This window comes from Theobroma umbraticum, unplaced genomic scaffold, assembly GCF_002168275.2.
Source record: "Theobroma umbraticum cultivar Fairchild unplaced genomic scaffold, ASM216827v3 scaffold_130.0, whole genome shotgun sequence".
NCBI lineage: Eukaryota > Viridiplantae > Streptophyta > Magnoliopsida > Malvales > Malvaceae > Theobroma > Theobroma umbraticum.
In genome coordinates this window covers 7,905,116-7,927,309 of record NW_018397264.1, presented here as the reverse complement: position 1 = coordinate 7,927,309, position 22,194 = coordinate 7,905,116, and the positions used below count along the sequence as shown (strand labels likewise).

Sequence of the window (22,194 nt, the reverse complement as noted above, 5' to 3'; positions counted from 1 at the left end):
ACAAATATGAGATTTTCTTTGTTTCCATTTTATTGTGAGTGGACGAAAGTGGGAGACTAATGTCAATACTCTTCTTGTATTGTATATAATAGAGGAAAATAGTTAGACATTTTTAAGGTTTTGATCACAAATAAAATGAAGTCCATTAATTTGAGATATGTTCATTTCATTTTAAAAGAATATCTTCGTTAAATATATAAATTCAACTATTAATCACATGTTAAAATTTTTATTAATTTATTGACATAATAATTTTTTTAAATAATTTTATCTCTTAATATATCAAAAATTATAATATTATATAAATATTTTATTTTTTTCTTTCTTAAAAAAGAAAAACTACTGGCCTTTTTTGACCAGATCTAGTAAGAAAATCACACTCTCTCGTAAGAGCTTGGCCAAACTCGCGCTCCCTTAGAGGAGCATTGAAATTGCCCTCGGAGGGAGCTATCTAGGCATGATCTAAAGCTTCAATCTGATGCTTTTTAGTGTCAAGGAGTAACATATCTAGTCACAGAGTATCGACTAACTTAAAAGCACTTTGTCGATTGATTATATTATTTTAAAAAAAATAAGAGAAAAAGAAAAAAAGTATTTAATCTTTTTGATTTTTTGTTAATAATGTTAAGGCTTTTGAATCTAAATATCTACTTCTCAAATTAATAAATATCTATGTAATCTAGATCAAAATGAAAAAATATGAATACTTTACCTTGTATAATAACAGTGAGAATCACAGAGAAAATATGTCAATAGTCCTCCCGCAATATCAAGGAAGGAGGAAGACGTCTGGATATTTGTGGTGGATCTGGCCCAAGCACCTTTGAACTAGGCCATTACAATTCCAATACACAAAGAGTAGCCCATGCCTATTCCACTGCCCCTCGAGGCCCTACTACCTTTACTCCTTAATTTCTCCAGAGCATTATCCCTTCTTTTTTTTTTTTTCTATTTTGTTAATATCTCAAAATAAAAATCTTTGCCTTTTTAAAACACTTAATATTTTTACTCTTTATATTATAAATTTATTTTTCATGATTTTTCTGAAGAAATATATATACATCGTACATTGAAAGATCATATCAAATCATTAATGTAATAAACTACTTGTGAAGGAAATGTGGGTATCTAATGTCTTTCAAGTGCTAATCCTTCTCGACAAACCTAAAATTATATGGGTATGAAAGGGAAAGAACTTTATGGTAGGGAATACTTCTACATTTATCAAATAAAGTAAATAGTCACTGGTTCCAAAGCAAAAGGGTTCGCTCGTATCAAAAGTATGCAGTGGATGACTAAGGCAAAAGAAACTCATAGGAATTATGATAATGTGAGTTTTTACTCATATATATATATATATATATATATATAATTGGACACGTGAGACTTTTGAGTCTTTTTCACTCGTGATCAAAGCCCAAAGGGTCCCCTTCTTTATCATGCAATGTTAAATATCAAACAATTATTATATATGTTTTATCATTGAATTTCATAATTTCCCAATATTTAATTTAATTGAAAAAATGGGAAAGTGACTAGTTTGTTTCAACAACTCGAATTAATTGAAAACAAAGGTATTGCTAGCTTTGATAACCAACGAATATATTTAAAAGCTTGATTAATTGATGCAATGCGTACAAAATTTATTGTTGTTATTATTATTTAGTACAATTGGTTATTATTCCCCTACAAATGTCCACAACAGAAATTATTATTTAGTACAATGGGTTATTATTCCAATCCAAATGTCTGCAATAGAAATTGAACTTGATTTTTACTAATACCTTTTTTTGGTTTTTTTTTTTCAAATGTCTTAGTTTAAATCGATGAATTTGAAATTTAAATGATCCAAATTTAATATTTTTTTAATATTATATCCAAAACTAAATGCCAAAAGGTTTACACAATTAAGTTTGGTCCGGCTTGATATTGTCCTTCAAGGTTAAGACAAGAGAATGAAGTCGACACGTTAAACAACAACATACAGTACAAAATATGATGTTATTTATTATTATAAATAATAATGGATATAGTATTCATTAATTTTGAGTTAATTGAATTTTAATTCAAAAAAGATTTAATATTTAATATTTAAATTTGATTATTAATATTTTTAAAGAATTTGAATTCAAACTCAAATTTGAAATAAAAAATTAATTCTTATGTATATTGTCAATGAAGATTTTTTTTGGAAAGTCATTGTTAATGAAGATTAAAATAAATTAAAATTTAAAATAATTAATGAATTTAGTAAATATTACATTAATTATAAAAAATTTATAAATAAAAATATATAAAATCAAATTTAATATAAAAAATTATTATTTATAATCGAATTTGAATAATCAATATGTTACGATAATTACCTAAAATAGTGACGTAAAGTAATTATTTTTAATATTCAAATTTTATCTGAATTTTATTATAAAATATCTTAATCTTATTTAATTGAGTTAAATAAGGTAAGATATGTGAATGTGAAGTATCTATTCTCATTCCTACCTTATAAACGATACCAAACAAAAGGTGAAAAACATTTTGAATTATATAACATGTTTGAAAAATTTTGATCACAGACAACGAGTTTAGAAAAAAGAGCAACTTGAAGGTCATTTATGTAACTTTGATTGATTCGCCTGCATTTGCAAAAGGCCGGGACGTGTATTGGTGACAGAACCGTTTTATTTTACACTTCAAAAATTTCTTCTCATTTCTTGCATTTCCTCGTTTTCTTCCTTGGAAAAAAACAAACCGTCCGCTTCTCTTGGTGTATGGTGCAATAGATCAAAGGTTTCGCCTCTCGAGGAAACCCTACTTCGATCCCGCACTCCCAGAATCAATCCTCCGAAATGGCTTTCGTTGGACCTCGATCACCCTCAATTTGCACAACTTAAGTAGGCTCGGTTCCTATTTTTAGCTGGGAAGGAACCGTTTCGATCATCGCCATGTTTGAAGCTCACGTAAGCTTCTTCTCTTTGTCCCTTTACATCACCTTTTTAAGTGAGAACAGTAGTGTTTGAGAATATTATTGAAAGGCTATGAATTTCGGTTTTATTTAATTTGTTAATTAAATTGTTTTATTTTGATGAGTATAAGTTAACAATTTAGATCGGAGGAACCGAATTTGTGAATCTTTTATAATTAAGTTTGTAACGGAACGGTTGTAAACTAGAATGCAAAATGAGTTGCGAGCTGATCATCACATAGAGCATAATATCAGTTCATTTAGATGATGAGAGAAGAGTAAGGAAACGATACGTAAAGTACGCTTAATTTTTACAAGTTTTGTCCGTAGGGATGTATATTGCGAAATGATACCAAGGTATGTAAGCCAATAACAACATGGTCGCTGATGTGTTTGGCTGTTTCTTTTTATTTTGTTCCCTATATTCAGTCATTCAATCGTCATTTGTGCCTGGGATTTTTAGGTTTTTTTTTTTATTTGTAATCCTTGCACCTTTGAGGTTATATTTTTATTTTCTCATGTTATTACTTATAATTGTACTTTAGGATAATTAATTTGTGGAAATATCCTTGTGTTCACATTTCTTTCAGGCTTCTGAATTTGTGCATTTTGTTCTTTCTTTGTAGGTTCTGCATTTGCTTCGAAGATACTTGGGGGAGTATGTTCATGGTCTCTCATCAGAGACTTTAAGAATCAGTGTTTGGAAAGGTTTCTTCAGAAATACTCTTTGTTCTTGCATTTTTTACTGATCCTTTTTACCCATCTGTTTGAACTACAATTTTTAAATGATGGTTTCTTATGGAAGCATTTTGGGAAGTGAAACATGATGGCATCTCTTTACATATTTTCCTTCTTCCTACAGGTGATGTTGTCCTCAAAGATTTAAAACTCAAGGCAGAGGCACTGAACGCTTTAAATCTTCCAGTTACTGTCAAAGCTGGTTTTGTGGGCACCATAACTTTGAAGGTAGCTATTTTCAACAGTAGTTTTTGTTTCATTTTCTCTTAGGTTTATCTTCTGGCACTTTGGCCACTGGAAGGCTTAGAAAAGTAAATCCTTCCTTTTTTTTTTTTATATAGTAGTTTCTTAAATATGCTTTGACATGTGTATGTTTTCTAATTATTTGTGTTCTTATTCATATTTGAAATTTTATATTGTAGGTTCCTTGGAAAAGTTTAGGTAAAGAACCTGTAATTGTTCTCATTGATCGTGTATTTGTTCTTGCTCACCCAGCTCCTGATGGCCGGACTCTCAAGGTAGGTTGATATTTTATTTGATAGAGGGAATTTCATTTTATATTTTGTCTTATCAAGTAATACTTTTTTCTATTTTGATTTGAAATTTTATTTCAACATTTTGCAGGAGGAGGATCGGGAAAAACTTTTTGAAGCTAAAATTCAACGAATTGAGGTAAATATTTTGTGTTCATATATAGATAAAATACATTATTGTAGCTTATAACATTTATACATATTTCATTGCCCCTTCTCCAAGTATAATCTTGTTGGAGTAAACTTTTACCAATCGCATTTTTTCTCATGTCTAGTTCATGATTCTATAAATTTTTCATTGACTGGAATCCTTAATGGACTGATGCTTTGCATATCTAATGCCTAAATCATTCAAGATTTCATTGAGACTGGAATATCAGAGGCTTCTTCTTCTTCTCCTCTGGATCTGACCCTCTCCACATCTATTCTCGATTTTATTGTACTCATTTCATTTATGGTAGTACATTGCTGTACAGAGATATGTTACAGGAGCTTTGATTGTAGTGAATTAGATATTTCTTAACATCAAATTTATCGACAACGGTTTTGAGAATATTGTACTTTTTATTATGAACTTTTGCTGTGTTGTTGAGTTGAACATTTGTTATTCCTTTTGTTTTAAAGATAAATGATAATATTGGCAGATTGTTCACAACACAACATTTTCATAAGCTGAAGGGAACCTGAAATAATCACCCTAAACCTGCATGTTGTGCACATACCTTGAATCGTCCGCTCAAAATGTTTTATCGTAAACGCATTTTCATAATTTGTTGGCATGCTGCTGTATGAGAATTTTGGAATTTTGAATTATTCATCTCTAATCATGCATGCATGCATGTACACATAATTATTTTAAATTTATGTTATCACCTGCAGGAAGCAGAATCAGCAACTCTTGAAGCGATGTCGGGGTCGAAGCTGGGAAGTGTATGTCTTTGGATGCTAAACACAATTTACTTGCTCTGAGTACTGTTTTGTTTTTTATTTTTGTTAAATAAGGTCTGGAATTCAATTTGTTTTATCAGGCTAGTACTTATTTCACTTCTCGCTAATATACTTTTGTACTCTTCTTGGTAAAATGTAGATGGATGACGCTTCATATGTTAATTGTTTTACACGTATCTTGGGGAAAATGTGGTGCTTTTTGCAAGTAATAGTGACCCACTGCTAACTCTTTTCTTTCCCTCTGTTGTTTGAGTTGTGTCTGCAGCCTCCTCCTGGAAATTCGTGGCTTGGTTCTTTGATTTCTACAATAATTGGAAATCTGAAGATATCTATCAGCAATGTACATATCAGATATGAGGATTGTGTCAGGTGGTGGTCATGTGCCTTTTTTGGTGTTTTCACTTCTCTGTCCATTTTTTGTTTTGTAGTTTTCTTAAGCTGCTTAACCTTGTCCTCCTTTCCTGACATGTTTGCTTTGCTATTTAATGAACTGTAATCTTGTAGTAATCCAGGCCATCCGTTTGCTTCTGGTGTTACCCTTGCTAAGCTTGCTGCTGTTACTATGGATGAGCAGGGAAATGAGACCTTTGATACTAGTGGTGCTCTGGATAAGTTGCGTAAGGTCAGCTCTATCTTTTCCTGCCATATAACTTATGCTGCTGTCCTTTAGAAATAGTTGAGAAGGGTATTAGTTATTTCATAAAACAAGTTAATTGTTAAACAGTATGGTTATTTCTTGAAATAGAGGGTATTGCATCCAAATAGAGTGTGGGATCCGGATGCATCTTGATCTTGTGGAATGGTAATGTGAGATAATTCTGTTCGGTGGCATTGTTTTCCTTGTTTCAGACCTAATAAAGTTATTCTGGAAATTTCTCAAGAAAAGATGATGGTTGTCTTTGAATAATAAAATTTCCAGTTTGATAAATGGGAATCTGCTTTTCAAATTATGGTGGTAAAAAATGCCCTTTCTGATGTTTCAACTTTTGTGTTGTATATTTGCTAAGAACTTTACCTTGAACTCCGAGGGGTGGAATCAAATATATGAATCAATTAATCCGTCATCTGGGCTCCCTGAAGTTGTGAGCTTAAGTGCTTTTTTATGATTATTCAATATCAGAGAATATAGTTTCCATCGAGGATGGTGCAAGGTTTCTTGAATTGAAAACTTTATAGCGATCGTTGCAACTGAATTTCATCAGTTGATTATGGGGTTAGACAAATATGCAAGCTTATTTACCTTTCTTTTCTTTTCTTTTCATTGAATTGTTAAACTCAATTGAAAACATGATCTGTCATTTGGATATCATAGCATATTTGGAGATGATGAATTGTGAAACTAGGAGGTGAAAATGGCTGGCATAGTCTAAACAATTCTGCATGCATGCCAAAACTGAAGAATGACTTTAACAAATGTCTGTCACATTTTTATATATAAGAGAAGATGGCGGGTTCATTCTCCTTTCCAACTTTTAAGTTTTTGCTGCTTTCCCTTCTAGGTTTGGTCTTTGTGATTGGTTTGTTATAATGACTACTGCTGCTTCTTGTTTTTGAATGACAAGCAAAATTATTGTGCTAATGCTTTTGAGGTTTATGTTCAGTCTTTGCAACTGGAGAGGCTTGCTATGTATCATGATTCGGATAGCCTGCCTTGGAATATGGATAAGAAATGGGAAGATCTTAGTCCTCAAGAATGGATTGAGGTTTGGCTTATAGTGGAATTGTAATCTCATTTACTTCAATAGTTCCTTAACTTAATCATGGTAGTATGATGAAGATTAACTGAAATATTACACTAGATTTTAAATCTTCCTTCTTTTTTCTGAATTGTTGTTTGTCCAGGTATTTGAAGATGGTATAAATGAACCTGCTGCTGATTGTAAAGTGGTTTCTAAGTGGGCTATCAATCGCAGTTACCTGGTGTCACCAATAAATGGAGTACTTAAGTATCATCGACTTGGAAATCAAGAAAGAAATAATCCAGATATTCCTTTTGAGAAGGCTTCTCTTGTCTTAAGTGATGTCTGCTTAACCATTACAGAGGTTCCTATTCTTAATTTTTCTATATGTATATATATATATATATATATATTTCTCCATTTTCTTCGTTTTCTAGAGAATAAAATAGATTTAAAAGTTCACGTTTGCACTGCCAACCAAGAAACAATGAGAAAGAGAAAGGCTATTCTGTTCGAGTGTTGAAATTTACCTGTTTCCCCCCTTTTACAGGCACAATATCATGATTCGATAAAACTTTTAGAAGTTATTTCAAGATATAGGACATATGTTGAAGTTTCTCATTTAAGACCTGTGGTGCCAGTTTCGAAGGAGTCTTATATTTTATGGTGGCGTTATTTAGCTCGGGCTGCACTGCAACAGAGAAAAATGTGGTATAGACAGTATTCTTTTTGTAAAATTTTTTTAATTTGACAATTATCAACAAGAGTGCCTCTTGTTTGTTAATCTGGAGAAATACATTTGAATTCAACATTTTTTTGAGATCAGTTGTGTCTCTTCACCATTTGCTGTGTGAAATTAAAATGTATTGTTACTTCAGCTACCGATTCTCGTGGGATCAAATTCGGCACATGTGCCAGCTCCGTCGACGTTACATTCACTTGTATGCCAGTTTGCTACAACAGTTATCAAATGTTGACAACTCAGAAATTAGAGACATTGAGAAAGATCTTGACTCGAAAGTTATTCTTCTATGGAGGTGACAAGATTTAGCCTTGCCTTACTCTCCCCCTCCCTCTCTTTCAAATGAAGTAAACCTTGATCATTGATGGATAAAGATATGCATGCTGGAATCACATCGCAATCTTTAACTAGTTCTGGAAAAAATGGATTAGTAGATGGGATAAAGATATTGTTTAAGAAATTATTGCACAAATTCATTTATGCTCAAGTGGCAATCTGATGGTGTAGCTTATTGTGAGCAAATAGTGATCATGCATTGCTTAAGTAATTATTGCACAAAATTATCAGCCTGCAAGGCTGATAACTTTTATGTTTGTTATTGCTAAGTTAGTTTTAAAGTCCTGTATCAACCTGAACTTGCTATTTGGTGTCTGATGTATCCTTAGGTGGTAACCACCACTACCAATGAGACAACATCATTAAGTTTGACAGCTATTGTGCTTGCTACATGAACGTTCTTGCCATTTAGGGGTATTTATGCAGCAATATCTTGTTGAAAGTGGAGAGATTTTTTCTAAATAATTTTAAGAAATTAGATGACAGTGAAACCAGCACTCACGTGTGCATCATGGTTCCAGCTTTACCCATCATGTACCAGTACAGTGACCTTGTATGATATGGATATGCATTCGACATGGGTGGACCTGTGTTAGATGCCTCCAGATACAGCAGGAAAATTTTTAAAAAATGATTTCAGACAGGGGACAGATATGGCCAGTCAAGCGATAGAAACTGTGGCATAGTTTACCAAACAGAGACAGAGATACATTGTCATGAGTGTTTTCTCTAGGTCTGGTCCTTGGTCAGGATTTTTCTTTATGTCCCAATACTCACCAGGATTTGATATTGTTGGATTACTTTGTTTTATTCCATTTATGAGATGAGGTTTTATTAAATTATTGAAGAGTTTGCTCTAGGTTGTGTATGCAAATCTGTTATTAAAAGTAATCAAGGGTATTAACATACAGTTCATATTTTTAACAATTTTATATCTTCACTCCCATCTAACGTTCGGCATTTTGCATTTCCACTTGGATCAATTAGGTTACTTGCACATGCCAAGGTTAAATCTGTAAAGTCAAAGCAAGCAGCTGAACGAAGGAGGCTTCAGAAGAAAAGTTGGTTTTCATTGGGATGGTAGGTGAAATGTAAAAACAATACCTCGTCTTTGTTATTGAGTTCTGTGATTATTTTGTATTTAACTTTTTTCCTCAAACACTAATTCTTAAGCAAATTCTATTCACTTTTAACCTCAGGCGTACACAATCTGAAGATGCGTCTGATGGGGAAGCTTTGGATGGGTCACAGTCAAATGAGGAAAGGCTGAGTAAGGAAGAATGGCAGGCAATCAATAAGTTACTTAGTTACCAGCCCGATGAGGAATTAATGTCACATTCAGGGAAAGACATGCAGAACATGATCCGGCTTTTGGTAACTGTATCCATTAGTCAAGCTGCTGCGAGGATTTTCAATATAAACCAGACGGAGATTGTTTGTGGTAGATTTGAAGAACTTCATGTTTCAGCAAAGTTTAAACATCGCAGTACCCATTGTGATGTAAGGTTAAGATTCTATGGTCTGTCAGCCCCTGAAGGTTCACTTGCTCAGGTTTGTTGAATACCACGTTTTGAGCTGTTTTTTTCTGACAGGTCCTAAGTGATAATAACTAAAATCCCAATTAAGATGAAACCAGAAAGGATGTTATGAGCATATCAACCATCTTTTTTTAATTTTAGATAGCAAGCATGTTTTTAAATTGTTTATTGTCTGATTGATATTGTAATATACTTCTTTGTGTCCTTTTTCTTTCCTTCAGAAGGTTAACTCATTCTTATTTAATATATTCAAAACCTATGCTGTTGCCAGATTGATCCATGTTTTGCAATATATATATATATATATATGTTCTTGCTGATGTTGGGTCTTTTTCTGCAGAGTGTCTGCAGTGAGCAAAAGGTGAATGCATTAACTGCTAGTTTTGTACACTCACCAGTAGGAGAGAATGTTGATTGGAGATTGTCGGCTATAATATCCCCCTGCCATGTTACGGTAATTTCGTTGATCCTAGAAGGACAAAGGGATGGCTGGGTGTGCATCAACTTACAGATGGATCTATTTACTTGCATCACTTATCCTGACTTGTACTTCATGGCTTGTGAAATAGATTGTGTCTTGTAGGTCATTTAACTGTTATAATACTATGCTAATGATCTCCAAAATTGTCACCGAGCCTTTCCAGTTAGGAGGGCAACAACTAACATGAGGTAGTAATAATCCTTTATAGATTCATAAAAGTTTTTAGGTAGTAAGTATCCCTGACTGACTTATGAAACGTCTAGCTGACTGCTGTCTGAGGAGCAATATCACTTGTATTCAAATCCCAGATGGAAGCAATAGAGCAAACTTGGTACCTCCACTAGATCTTGTGAGGCCTCTCTGGAGCCCTTAACGCTTAACGCATAATGGTATTATTATTCATGATGAAACTATCAAGTACGCATTGTAAATTTCCTGGTCTAATTTGGTCTGAGCATCTGGACTAGAGTGATTGTTTATCTGGATAACGTTGATTGGCTAACTTATTCATATATGAAAATCTCTATGGAGAGACCTTGTTTCTAGCTTTAAAGTTGACGTTGTTGCCCTTTAGTTTGAGATATGAGCTTGGGAATGGTTAAATTTGTTGTAATTTTTTTTTTTGCTCCCTCTGATGTTTATATTGTGGTATTTTGCCTCTTCCTGGTTATTAGACCATTTGTTGTCTTTTGAGATAATCCATTTTGTGCATTATAATTGTAAATGCATTTGGCAAGACCACATATATTTTGGGGGTCTTTTACATTTACTTTTTATATCCTCTCTTACATCTCCTAGCAGATGAGGCTTGATAACTTCTTTTGACTTTGCAGGTTTTTAAGGAAAGTTGTGATCGCTTTTTTGAGTTTGTGAAGAGGAGTAATGCTGTTAGTCCAACTGTTGCATTGGAAACTGCTACTGCATTGCAGGTAATGACATTAATAAAACAAGCATAGCAACATCCTCTATTATCTTTTATGCTGATCATTATTTGAAACCAATGGTAGACAAAGATCGAAAAAGTGACTCGTCGAGCACAGGAGCAGTTTCAGACAGTGCTAGAGGAACAAAGCAGGTTAAATGCTTGTTTCTAATTTCAATTGTGTTCTTCATTTCTCATTTGTTTTGAGCATTTTAATTTGAGTGCATTTTGGTCACTTAATATTATGTTTTCTGCTTTGTATTCCTTTTGATCTGCTAATCGGAAGATGTAAAGGGGCTTAAGACAAGTGTTGCATTCCAGTGCAAAGTAAGTTAGAAATGTTTCTAAAATGACTGTTCATTAAGGATGCATTGCAGTGCACGAGTAATAGATGAGAGACATTATAAATGTCAACATCACTCAGTTGTTTGGTGGCACTAATTGAGACAGAATGAGATGGATTTAGCTAAGTTATATCTGGCACACGGACAGGGTTGGCCTTTTCACTTTATATAAATCATGTTAGTATAGGTCATGTTCTTCGGAGCTTGCTCTGCCTAGTTATGCTAAATTTCATTTGATTGAAGTGAAGACCAACATCGATACCTGGTTTGGTATTGTTGCATGGACATGGTATCTATTGAAAATCTTGGCTTTTAAAGTGGCAAAGAAGTCCAAGTCAGTGCAGAGAATGACAAAAGAAGAAATGTAACTTCAGGTTCAAAAGAGGAAACGATTCTAAATTAGGATTACAATGAAAAGGAAGCTTGCTGGATTTTGCTTAGTTATGATTATTACTCAAACAGGTTGATGTTTTAATATTCACAGTAGTTGAAAATTGAAAAAGAATAGGATAAGAAGTTTCTCCGCATTGTCCTTTTTTATGCCTTCTTCCCGGTTCCTCCTTGATGAGCCTAGATAAATATTTGGGACAATTCTTTCTTTATCTTTTTTTTATTTATTGTCATAAAGGGTAAGTTATCGAGCTTATGTTTTGGATCAATGTGTGCTTTATTAGTTTGTTAAGTTGGGTTTTCTTGATTTTTGTAAAGAGAAAATGCATGATATTTTACCTAGGATTATTCACTTTCTGCTTGGTTTCTCAGATTTGCTCTGGACATTGATCTTGATGCTCCAAAAGTCACCATTCCTCTAAGGACACGTGGTTCTTCCAAGTGCGATAGCCATTTTCTTTTGGATTTTGGTCATTTTACGTTGCATACCATGGTATGTGTATTAACCTCTCAAACTACCATTTATTGCATTTCTTTGCTTAAAAAGTTAATTATCATGGCAGGAGAGTCAGTCTGATGTACAGAGGCAGAATCTCTATTCTCGTTTCTACATATCTGGAAGGGATATTGCCGCTTTTTTTACAGATTGTGGTTCTGATTGTCAGAACTGCACCTTGGTCCAACCTAATTCTAATAATCAATCGGTAATGATGTCTCCTGGGTTGGAGAAGGTTGACCATTTCTATTCTCTTATTGATAGGTGTGGAATGGCAGTAGTTGTTGATCAGGTATGATTAACTTTTTTTTTTAAAGTTTTTGTGTGTTGAGTACTGCTGGTCACTATAAGAGCTTCATATTGAAATTTTATAATGTGAACTCACAGCAATCATACTTGTGTATTGGCAATGCAGATTAAAGTTCCTCACCCAAGCTACCCATCAACACGTGTTTCTGTTCAAGTGCCAAATCTTGGCATTCACTTTTCACCAGCAAGATACTGCAGACTTATGGAACTCATGGATATATTATATGTTGCTATGGATCCCTGTGTTCAGCCTGGTGTTGTTGATTTGCAAGCTGGAGTGGCTCCCTGGAGTGCTGCAGATCTTGCTACTGATGCTAAAATCCTAGTTTGGCGGGTTGGTTATTAACTCCAATATAAAAGTTAGTTCAATAGTTGCCTCCCATATGCTTCTGATTTCAACCATTATTGACTTTATTGGTTCAGGGTATTGGAAACTCTGTTGCTTCGTGGCAGCCCTGTTTTGTTGTATTATCTGGATTCTATCTTTATGTCTTGGAATCTGAAAAATCTCAGAACCACCAGCGCTACTTGAGGTTTGGGGCTTTCCTTGTCTCTCTGTCTTTGTTCCTTGGCTTGGCTGTTAATCTGCTGGCTAGTTGGTAGTTTTGCAGCATCAATCTTTTTGAATTTTCACTGGTTTTCCCTTTTTATTTGTTAGTCCCTATGTCATTTTTAGGGACCCTTAACTTAATTTTGGATTGCTGCAGCATGGCTGGAAGACAGGTGCATGAGGTCCCCTCAACAAATATTGGAGGGTCTCCATTTTGTATTGCTGTGAGTTCAAGAGGCATGGACACTCAAAAGGTGAGTCATTTGGTTTTGCAAGTAAAGTAATGTTTTGTCGCTAGATCTTCAGTAAACTCTAGAATAATTCTCACCTCTCATTTATAGCTGGTTGTCTGAAAGTATTCTGTTTTATTATACTCATACGCATTGAGTATAAGAAACTGTGCAATGTGCATTATATGTACTCATTTCTCTCATTATAGGAATGGATTCTTATGTTAAATGTTTGCATTATATAAGGTACAATTATTTTATTCATTATTTAATATAAGCTTAATAGTTATGATATAATAAGTATGCTTTTGCAAACTGCATAGCATGGGTATTTAGTTAGGTATATGGAAAGGTTAAACTTGAAATTTTTTATGTTGATAGGTAAAACAAAACCACTAAGAGGCACCACACTTGAGTTATGTCAAGCATCCTATTATACCTATGCTTTATGTTCTTGTGTTTTTTATACAGAGTTGAGTACTTGTTTTCTTTCATCACTGTAAACATGACTATTTTTTCCAGGCTTTGGAGTCTTCAAGTACCTGGGTTATCGAATTCCGAGGGGAGGAAGAGAAGGTTACTTGGTTGAGAGGACTTATACAAGCCACATATCAAGCCTCTGTATGATGATGATATTGGATTTCCTTTTCATTCTTTGTGTTTATTTGTTATACGTGCTTATACTTGGATGTCCTATTCATATAGGCTCCTCCATCTGTTGATGTACTTGGAGAAACAAGTGATGGTATAAGTGAATCTGATGATCCTCAAACGAGAAATTCAAAAGCTGCTGACCTTGTTATTAATGGGGCAGTTGTGGAGACAAAGTTATGCATATATGGAAAGGTTAGCTGTCATATAATTTCTCAAATGCTTGATGGTTTCGTAATGACTTTTGGCCAGAACTATCTTCTAGGTACTTAGCAAATGTCTTTGTTGTAATGTCTGTTACAGTAGTTACTGATTGAGCAATCCAATTTTTATCCATACCATTTTGCAGACCGGAGAATGTGTTGCAGAGAAACTAGAAGAGCGTCTGATTCTTGAGGTTCTTGCTAGTGGTGGAAAGGTTTGTCACTTTCTGTTGTTATTTAGTGCTATTTTATGGTGGTTTAAGGTAACCAATTTGGAATTGTTAACAGGAACAATAACTGAGATATTTTAAACTGGAGTCCAACTGAAATTTTTTGAATTTGTTCATTTAATAGCTTTCTTATCTGTTTTTCAGTTCTTGATTGTGGTATATATGGAGTAGCATCTGAATATCTGAGATAGTTAGGTTTATCCTGTTGTTATCTAGGATGCTGCATCTTTGAATTGCACTGATGATTGATTAAACCCAGTTTGCGCATCCTATACCTTGAGATATGGTATAGATGGAACTTAATGGTGTAAAATATCTTGCATTTAATTTTACAATAATTTTGAGAAGACCCTATCTTTTGGTGATCTGAAATTGGAAACAGTGGCAGTAAACATCCTGTCATGTAACTCTTACTGAGATAGGAGGTACAGATGGCATCTATACCTGAACCCATTTTTCTTGGGAGCTCTGTCATGTTGGTGCCGTTTTTAATTGTGGTAGAATTGCAGTAGAGCCATTTTTCTTTCATTTTGAACTCTGCAAATTTTGATATATTGTAAGCCTCATTGGTGACGGACAACTACTTCATTTTTATAGCTGACCATCATACAGGAAGTTGTTCCTGAGGACTTGAAAAGGTTGTCAAAGGTTTCAGGTTCAGTCCGCATAGGCATCAGTATAATTATCAGTATTATTCTTCCCCTTAATGATTGACTATGAAGAAGCAGAAACTGAATGTGCTTTCAATGAGGTGCTTTTATGTATTGTTGAATTCCACTCATGGAATTGGAAAGAGATATTTTTGTATGATTTCTTGTATACAATACTAGTCGGGTGAGAAAAGCAATATAACATTAAAATTAGATGTTTTAAGTTAATGAAATACCATCAGCTTTCTTTATGCCCTAAAAATTGATCTTGGTCTGGGTGAATGGCCAGGTAGCCTGTTATTTCTTTCAATGTTCTCAAATAAATATACTGATGTACTTTTGTATGCCCTAAAAATAAATATATTTCAACATTCTCAAACAAATAGAAGATTTTGTGTCCCTGCTTTCTTTTTTATACTTTATTAGTGGGTGTGTCTGCATGCCCGTCGGAATCTCCAGCAGAGATGCCAACTTGTTTGTCTTTTATGCTTGATATTGTACTACTGTGATTTGATCTCTTGTTAAAGCATGGAGCTTTTAAGATCTTTTAAATTTTATATTCAATCGTAAACAGCTATATTTAGTACCAGTGCATAGTTTATTTGCTGCTATTACCTATTCAGCCATATTTTTTAACAGGTGAATATGATTAGTTTGGGGAGTGACCTAGTGGTGAAGACGAAGCTGCATTCTTTGAAAATTAATGATGAGCTTCAAGGTCGTCTGTCGGGCAATCCACAGTACTTAGCCTGCTCTGTGCTGAAAATGGACAGTTCACTTGAATCTGATCGAAGTTGTGATCCTCGTGGAACTGAGATATCTGTGGTGCACCCAGATGATGATGATACTTTTACGGATGCTCTGCCAGAATTTATGTCTCTGACAGATTCTGATGCTTTTTCACAATATATGGATATGAAGGATGCCTCTGGATTTGAGTCCGCTGAATTGTTAATTCATGAAAAGGATTTGGTGCAAGGAAAAGGACTTTCTAGAGAGATATTTTATGAAGCTCAAGGTGGTGAGGATTTGGATTTTGTATCTGTTACTTTCTCAACGAGAGGTTCTGGTTCACCTCTTTATGATGGTATAGACACACAGGTACAAAATGAGCATCATTGACCTCCAGTTGAATTTCCTTGATTGAAATTGAGTTAAATTGCGCAGCTAATTGGTTCAATTGAAATTTTCAGATGAGTATTCGTATGTCCAAGCTAGAGTTTTTTTGCAACAGACCCACTCTAGTTGCTTTGATTGGTTTTGGCTTTGATCTGGGCTCTGTGAGTTACACGGCAAGTGTTACAGATGTAAATGAAGCTTTGGATGATAAATCTTTGATGAACAAAGAAAAGGCTGAAGAAAGTGGTCGTATTGAAGGGTTGCTGGGGTATGGTAAAGCTCGTGTTGTATTTTATTTGAACATGAACGTTGATAGTGTCACTGTGTTTCTTAACAAGGAGGATGGATCTCAGCTGGCAATGTTTGTGCAAGAAAGTTTCCTTTTAGATCTTAAGGTGAAAAGAGAAGCTTGTTAATGACCCAATAATGCTGTATCTTCTGGTTTCACTTTTGCAATATGAATTCTATTCTCATTTTTTAATTGATTTTTTTTTTTTTTATATTTGTAAACTTTGGCCACAATCAGGATTTGGTTCCATAAATTTTCTATTTTCTGACTTGATTATTTTTTTAAATTTTCCTATCAAGGTCCATCCAGCATCCCTTTCCATTGAAGGAACATTGGGAAATTTGAGACTCCGGGATATGTCACTTGGAACAGATAACTGCTTGGGTTGGCTATGTGATATACGCAATCCAGGGGTTGAATCCCTTATAAAGGTACATTATTATGTTCACTTTATATGTTTACTGGCACATGAGGCATTTAGATTACATTTATTGTACACATGTTTGCTTATTTCACATTTTCTTTTCTTCCAGTTCAAATTTAATTCTTACAGTGGTGGAGATGATGATTATGAAGGGTATGATTACAGCTTGTGTGGGCGACTTTCTGCTGTTCGAATTGTTTTTCTCTATAGGTTTGTTCAGGAGGTATGCTGGGATGCAGTTTGAATTATGTGCAGTTTTAGTGTTGGCATCATCATATTATGACAAGTGAACTTTGCTTATTTACAAATGCTCAAAATTTATAATTTTTGAGTTTCAGTAAGTCTAGGTGTTCAGTTAGTCGTAAGCTATTTTTACTTTATCTTGTTCTTATCATAATGTTTGATATTATGGGTCTATAAATGACTGGAAACTTGGTTCTTCAGATAACAGTTTATTTCATGGAGCTTGCCACGCCACATACAGAAGAAGTAATTAAACTTGTTGATAAAGTTGGCGATTTTGAGTGGTTAATTCAGAAATCTGAAATTGATGGGGCTGCTGCTTTGAAGCTGGATCTCACACTCGACACTCCGATAATTATAGTTCCAAGGAATTCAATGAGCAAAGAGTATGCTCAATACATCACTAGCACTTGTCATATAATACTCATTAGGTTGACCAATAAATCTATTTTCTTGAAAATATTTTCCAAAACTTTCTGCATTGAACAAGTTTCAACATATAGTTAAAATGTGAATGGTGAAGAACTGTTTTACTAAGATGATGTTGTCAATTCATATGAGCATGAATTTATGTTGACAATTCATACTAGCATGAATTTATCTGGCTTATGTATAACTAACTATTTTCTGTCAACACTATCCATGTTTTCTAGAACTGTGAGTAGCTTTGGAATAATGTTTCAATTGGGGCAGTGACACTGTTTGAGTTGCACATTCCTTCATTTGCATATTGTATCCTATGCAGGATTCGCCCCTACCCTCGTTCCCTTCCTTGTAATGTCATGACTCTTCTATTCGAAAAGTTTTCCTTCTATTTGTTTCTCAGGGTCTGAATTCGAATGTCATTAGCTTTTTTGGGTGTTCCTTTTTCCTAGTGTGAACGCTAGTAATGTATTTTCTCGTTGCAGCTTCATTCAACTTGATGTGGGTCTGCTAAAGATCACAAATGAAATAAGTTGGCATGGATTTCAAGAAAAAGATCCTTCAGCTGTTCATCTTGATATTCTTCATGCTGAGGTATATTACTTATGATTATATAGTACCACAAATTTAATTATTGAGCTATGGTTAACATTCTCAAATTTCCAGATTCTTGGAGTAAACATGTCTGTGGGAATTGATGGTTGTATTGGTAAACCACTGATTCGTGAAGGCAGAGGACTTGATGTTTATGTTCGACGGAGTTTGAGGGATGTTTTTAGAAAGGTCCCAACATTTGCTTTGGAAGTTAAGGTGATCTTTTGGATGTTTTTAGAATGTCATTCCTTAAGTTTGTACCGTATCTTAATCATTTGAGGAATTTGACTTGGACTGAGTAGCTTGCTGGTGATGCCTTTTTGAAGTTCTGTTTTTGCGGTTGCTTTATGATTATTTAGTTAATTCCTTTTGATGTTCTTCTGGGCAGGTTGGGTTTTTGCATGGTGTAATGTCTGATAAAGAATATGATGTTATTCTGAATTGTACGTATATGAATTTAAATGAAACACCAAGCCTTCCTCCTAGTTTCCGTGGTAGCAAATCTGGTTCTAAAGATACAATGAGGCTGCTGGTTGATAAGGTCAACATGAATAGTCAGATGCTTCTATCACGTAGTGTAACCATTGTAGCAGTTGAAGTAAATTATGCACTGTTGGAGTTGTGTAATGGCATTCATGAGGAATCACATTTAGCTCGTATAGCTGTGAGTGTTGATATTTACTAATTATTATTATTTTATTTTGTGGCTATATTTTTTGTTTGCTTATGTAATATCTCGCTCTTGGCTAAACATGTGTTGTTGGTAATTAAGAAAAAGGTCAATAGCTTGATTATTTTTCTTTTATTGAATGTTACATGCCTCCACTTACCTGTACTTTTCTTGTTTCTTTTAGCTGGAAGGTCTTTGGGTATCATACCGCATGACTTCATTGTCAGAAACGGATCTGTATGTAACTATTCCCACTTTTTCTGTTCTGGATATCCGCTCCAATACAAAGTCTGAAATGCGCCTTATGCTTGGATCGTCTGCTGATGCTTCCAAACAATCTTCCACTGGAAACTTTCCTTTCTTCATAAACAAGAGCAGCTTTAGCCGAGTAAATTCTGTAGCTGGTCTTGACTTGGATGTACCAATTTCAACAATGTTCTTGATGGATTATAGATGGCGATCGTCCTCTCAGTCTTTTGTGCTTAGAGTTCAGCAGCCTCGAGTACTTGTTGTGCCGGATTTCCTTCTTGCTTTGGGTGAGTTTTTTGTGCCAGCATTGGGCGTAATAACTGGAAGGGAAGAAGCGATGGACCCCAAGAATGATCCAATAAGTAAAAACAATAGCATTGTGCTTTCTGATAGTATTTATAAACAAAATGAAGATGTTGTGCATTTGTCACCTAGTAGACAGTTGGTTGCTGATACCCATGGCATTTATGAGTATACATATGATGGCTGTGGAAAGACTATAGTTTTAAGTGAAGAGAATGATACGAAGGAGTCACACTTTCGTCCTATTGTGATCATCGGATGTGGTAAGAGGTTGCGATTTGTGAACGTAGAAATTGAGGTATTTGTACTTCTGCACTTTTGAGTTTCAGTAGGTCTTTCAACTAATTTGCATAAAAGAAAAAGTTAATGAGAAATGATAGTTTTGTGAACTGGAATATTTCTGAGTATTAATGTATGTCTGTTTTGTATTGCATTTTTTGCCACCGTAGAAAATAAGCAACAATAGAATCATTCTGAGCAAAATACATGGCATTTCACAACTAATCCTGAATGATCTCACTAAAAAGGTAATATTACTAGTTAATGGTCAATTTCTGTGAGACAAGAATATGTATGGCTCTGACAAATTGGTCTTGCCTTTCATTCCTTCTATGCTTATCCACCAAGCGTGAAATTTATAAATTTTACATACTGACAAATACAGTTTGGCTTCAAGAATATGATTTTCTAACACACAAGCACATTTTTATGACTTTTGTCTTATGGTTGAGTTATGCTTTGAATGATTTCAAACTATATATAGAGAGCAAAGATTATACTTGATAGTGTGTTAATGTAATTGTTGATGGTCATGATTGAGAATTGCTGTCATGTGTAATGTTGTTTATAATTTTCTGTATTTTAAAGCTTCTTGACTGTAACTGCTATATCTTTCTCATTTTTTTTTTCTTTTGAAAAATTCCTTCATTCATCAGAATGGTTCTCTTTTGAGAAAGTATACATACTTGAGCAATGATAGCAGCTACTCAGTCTTACCCGAAGATGATGTTAACGTATTGTTGATGGATAATTCAAGTTCTGATGATGACAAGAAGATTGTAGAAAAAATGGATGAGTTAATAAACAACGCAAAGGTTTCTTCATATTTAGAAGATGACCCGAATGTTGTGCAGAGTTTCACTTTTGAAGCGCAGGTAGGTATAATTCCATTAAAAGTTCTTGCCTATATTAAATAATCCTTTAAGCTGGATTTTTAAAAAAATGGATTGTTGTTGGCTTTTCAAATTAAAGCCGATTCTGTTTCTTTGTATTCAAATTTTCCAGGTTTGATTCCATTCTGCTGCCAGCACTTACATCCCCACCCCCATCCCCCACCCCCCCTCCAAACTATGATTTCGACGATCCTTTCATTAGGTTTTATGGTAGTTTTTCTTTTCTTTAAAACGAATAATTAAACAACTAAGTTTTGCTCCAGTATATTCTTAAGGGATCTCTGAGGTCTAATCTTCATCTTCATGCTCTTGAACTTTTTGTAATGTATTAGGATTAATTAGTTTGTGCTTGTTTTGGTTTCACTCTGTCAAGTGAATGTTGTAAAAACATTGGTTTGACAATGTCTCCTCCTTTGAGACGTGGGTTTGGAATGTTGTTATATATTATTAATATTCTTGGTGTGCAATTAACTAATGAAATGAAGCAGTTTATAGAAAAGATTTTCGATAATTGGCATCTGTGTACACCTCATATTGTTTTTTCTACCCTCTGCTGCAATCATTCTTCTGTTGGCTTTTAACTGTTGCTTCACAGAGTTCGAATTTTCTCCGTTTGGAACCCTGTCTCTATGGTGCTGCAAATGATGAAATAGGATTTCTAGGAAACTAAATATGAAACAAATACTAACTTGATGGAATAGGTGTCCCTTGGCGATGAGATATGCACTTTTTACAATGTTGTAAACTGCTCTTTCTCAGAAAGATTAGCAATGGCTTACAGAAAGCTGCTGACTTGCTTGTGTTTATGGAGCTGAATTAACTAAATGTCAGTATGTCTGTCTGTGTTTGTGAATGTATCCATTTATAGCACACTGGGCACTGGCTTTGTGGCCTATATAGCTTTAACATTTCTTGCACTGTTTGACATGGTAGCATTGGAAATAAGTTTACAGTTCAATTATATGTTTTTCTTTGATATGGTCTTTGATCTGGTTATAGCTTGTGGCTAATGAGGATCCTTTTCTCATCATTCTTGAACTTCAATTTTCCTCATTTTGTAATACCTGTCTAAAATTATATGTGGTTAGGTTGTTGCTCCAGAGTTCACGTTCTTTGATGGTACCAAGTCTTACCTGGATGATTCATCTTATGGTGAAAGGCTTTTGCGCGCAAAAATGGATTTGAACTTCATGTAAGAGTAGCATTAGATCATGTTTCAATATTTTTGTATCTTCTCATGGTTATTTTCATTTTGCTGGTGCATGCTAAGAGGTAATAAATGGATTCTTAAAGAGATTTTATGTTTTGTTTTGTTTAGTGTTAAAGAATGCTAGGAGGAAAGATAAAGTTGTAGCATCTATTTTGTTTCGTTGGAGGTTAAATAGTAAATTGAAATAAAAGATGTTTGCAGCTCTATCCCTACTATACCTAAACCACCCGAGCTGTCTCTCTCTTTCATAACTTATATATGTGCGTGTCTGTGCCCCAAATTGTAGGATTAGGAGATGTGTAGATGACTAGCCCACAATATGTGTATGCTTGTATTGATTTACACATTTACAGATGGTGGGATAAATGGATTGAATCCATGCATGCTAATTTTCCTATGTGTCAAAATATTAATCTGGAAGTCAAATAGTACAAAGTGATGTACTTACTATTCTTTCTTTGTTCTTTATCATGGAGGCTCATTTGGTAATTGTAGTTCAGTGAACAGAAATATTTGCTCTTTGCTAACTTATTTATCAAGCTGACAACACCCTGCTTTCAGTT

General features: G+C 34.3%; 1 protein-coding gene across 1 annotated transcript in view; it reads left to right on the top strand.

Moving 5' to 3' along the window:
- Window positions 1-2,587: 2,587 nt before the first annotated feature.
- LOC110421359 (calcium-dependent lipid-binding family protein) overlaps window positions 2,588-22,194 on the top strand; it is a 35,168-nt gene continuing 15,561 nt past the window's right edge. The window contains exons 1-36 of the mRNA XM_021434947.2: window positions 2,588-2,960; window positions 3,592-3,673; window positions 3,828-3,931; window positions 4,126-4,221; window positions 4,328-4,375; window positions 5,116-5,166; window positions 5,450-5,553; window positions 5,689-5,806; window positions 6,786-6,887; window positions 7,027-7,227; window positions 7,414-7,574; window positions 7,742-7,900; window positions 8,929-9,021; window positions 9,141-9,492; window positions 9,820-9,933; window positions 10,794-10,889; window positions 10,968-11,035; window positions 11,989-12,109; window positions 12,180-12,404; window positions 12,528-12,755; window positions 12,845-12,954; window positions 13,129-13,225; window positions 13,724-13,822; window positions 13,907-14,047; window positions 14,202-14,270; window positions 15,575-16,036; window positions 16,129-16,449; window positions 16,643-16,774; window positions 16,877-16,990; window positions 17,212-17,396; window positions 17,919-18,027; window positions 18,100-18,243; window positions 18,416-18,691; window positions 18,882-19,547; window positions 20,185-20,403; window positions 21,510-21,613. Coding sequence (XP_021290622.1) covers window positions 2,946-2,960; window positions 3,592-3,673; window positions 3,828-3,931; window positions 4,126-4,221; window positions 4,328-4,375; window positions 5,116-5,166; window positions 5,450-5,553; window positions 5,689-5,806; window positions 6,786-6,887; window positions 7,027-7,227; window positions 7,414-7,574; window positions 7,742-7,900; window positions 8,929-9,021; window positions 9,141-9,492; window positions 9,820-9,933; window positions 10,794-10,889; window positions 10,968-11,035; window positions 11,989-12,109; window positions 12,180-12,404; window positions 12,528-12,755; window positions 12,845-12,954; window positions 13,129-13,225; window positions 13,724-13,822; window positions 13,907-14,047; window positions 14,202-14,270; window positions 15,575-16,036; window positions 16,129-16,449; window positions 16,643-16,774; window positions 16,877-16,990; window positions 17,212-17,396; window positions 17,919-18,027; window positions 18,100-18,243; window positions 18,416-18,691; window positions 18,882-19,547; window positions 20,185-20,403; window positions 21,510-21,613 — 5,786 coding nt within the window. The 5' untranslated portion in view covers window positions 2,588-2,945. The remainder of the gene's footprint in view (window positions 2,961-3,591; window positions 3,674-3,827; window positions 3,932-4,125; window positions 4,222-4,327; window positions 4,376-5,115; window positions 5,167-5,449; window positions 5,554-5,688; window positions 5,807-6,785; window positions 6,888-7,026; window positions 7,228-7,413; window positions 7,575-7,741; window positions 7,901-8,928; window positions 9,022-9,140; window positions 9,493-9,819; window positions 9,934-10,793; window positions 10,890-10,967; window positions 11,036-11,988; window positions 12,110-12,179; window positions 12,405-12,527; window positions 12,756-12,844; window positions 12,955-13,128; window positions 13,226-13,723; window positions 13,823-13,906; window positions 14,048-14,201; window positions 14,271-15,574; window positions 16,037-16,128; window positions 16,450-16,642; window positions 16,775-16,876; window positions 16,991-17,211; window positions 17,397-17,918; window positions 18,028-18,099; window positions 18,244-18,415; window positions 18,692-18,881; window positions 19,548-20,184; window positions 20,404-21,509; window positions 21,614-22,194) is intronic.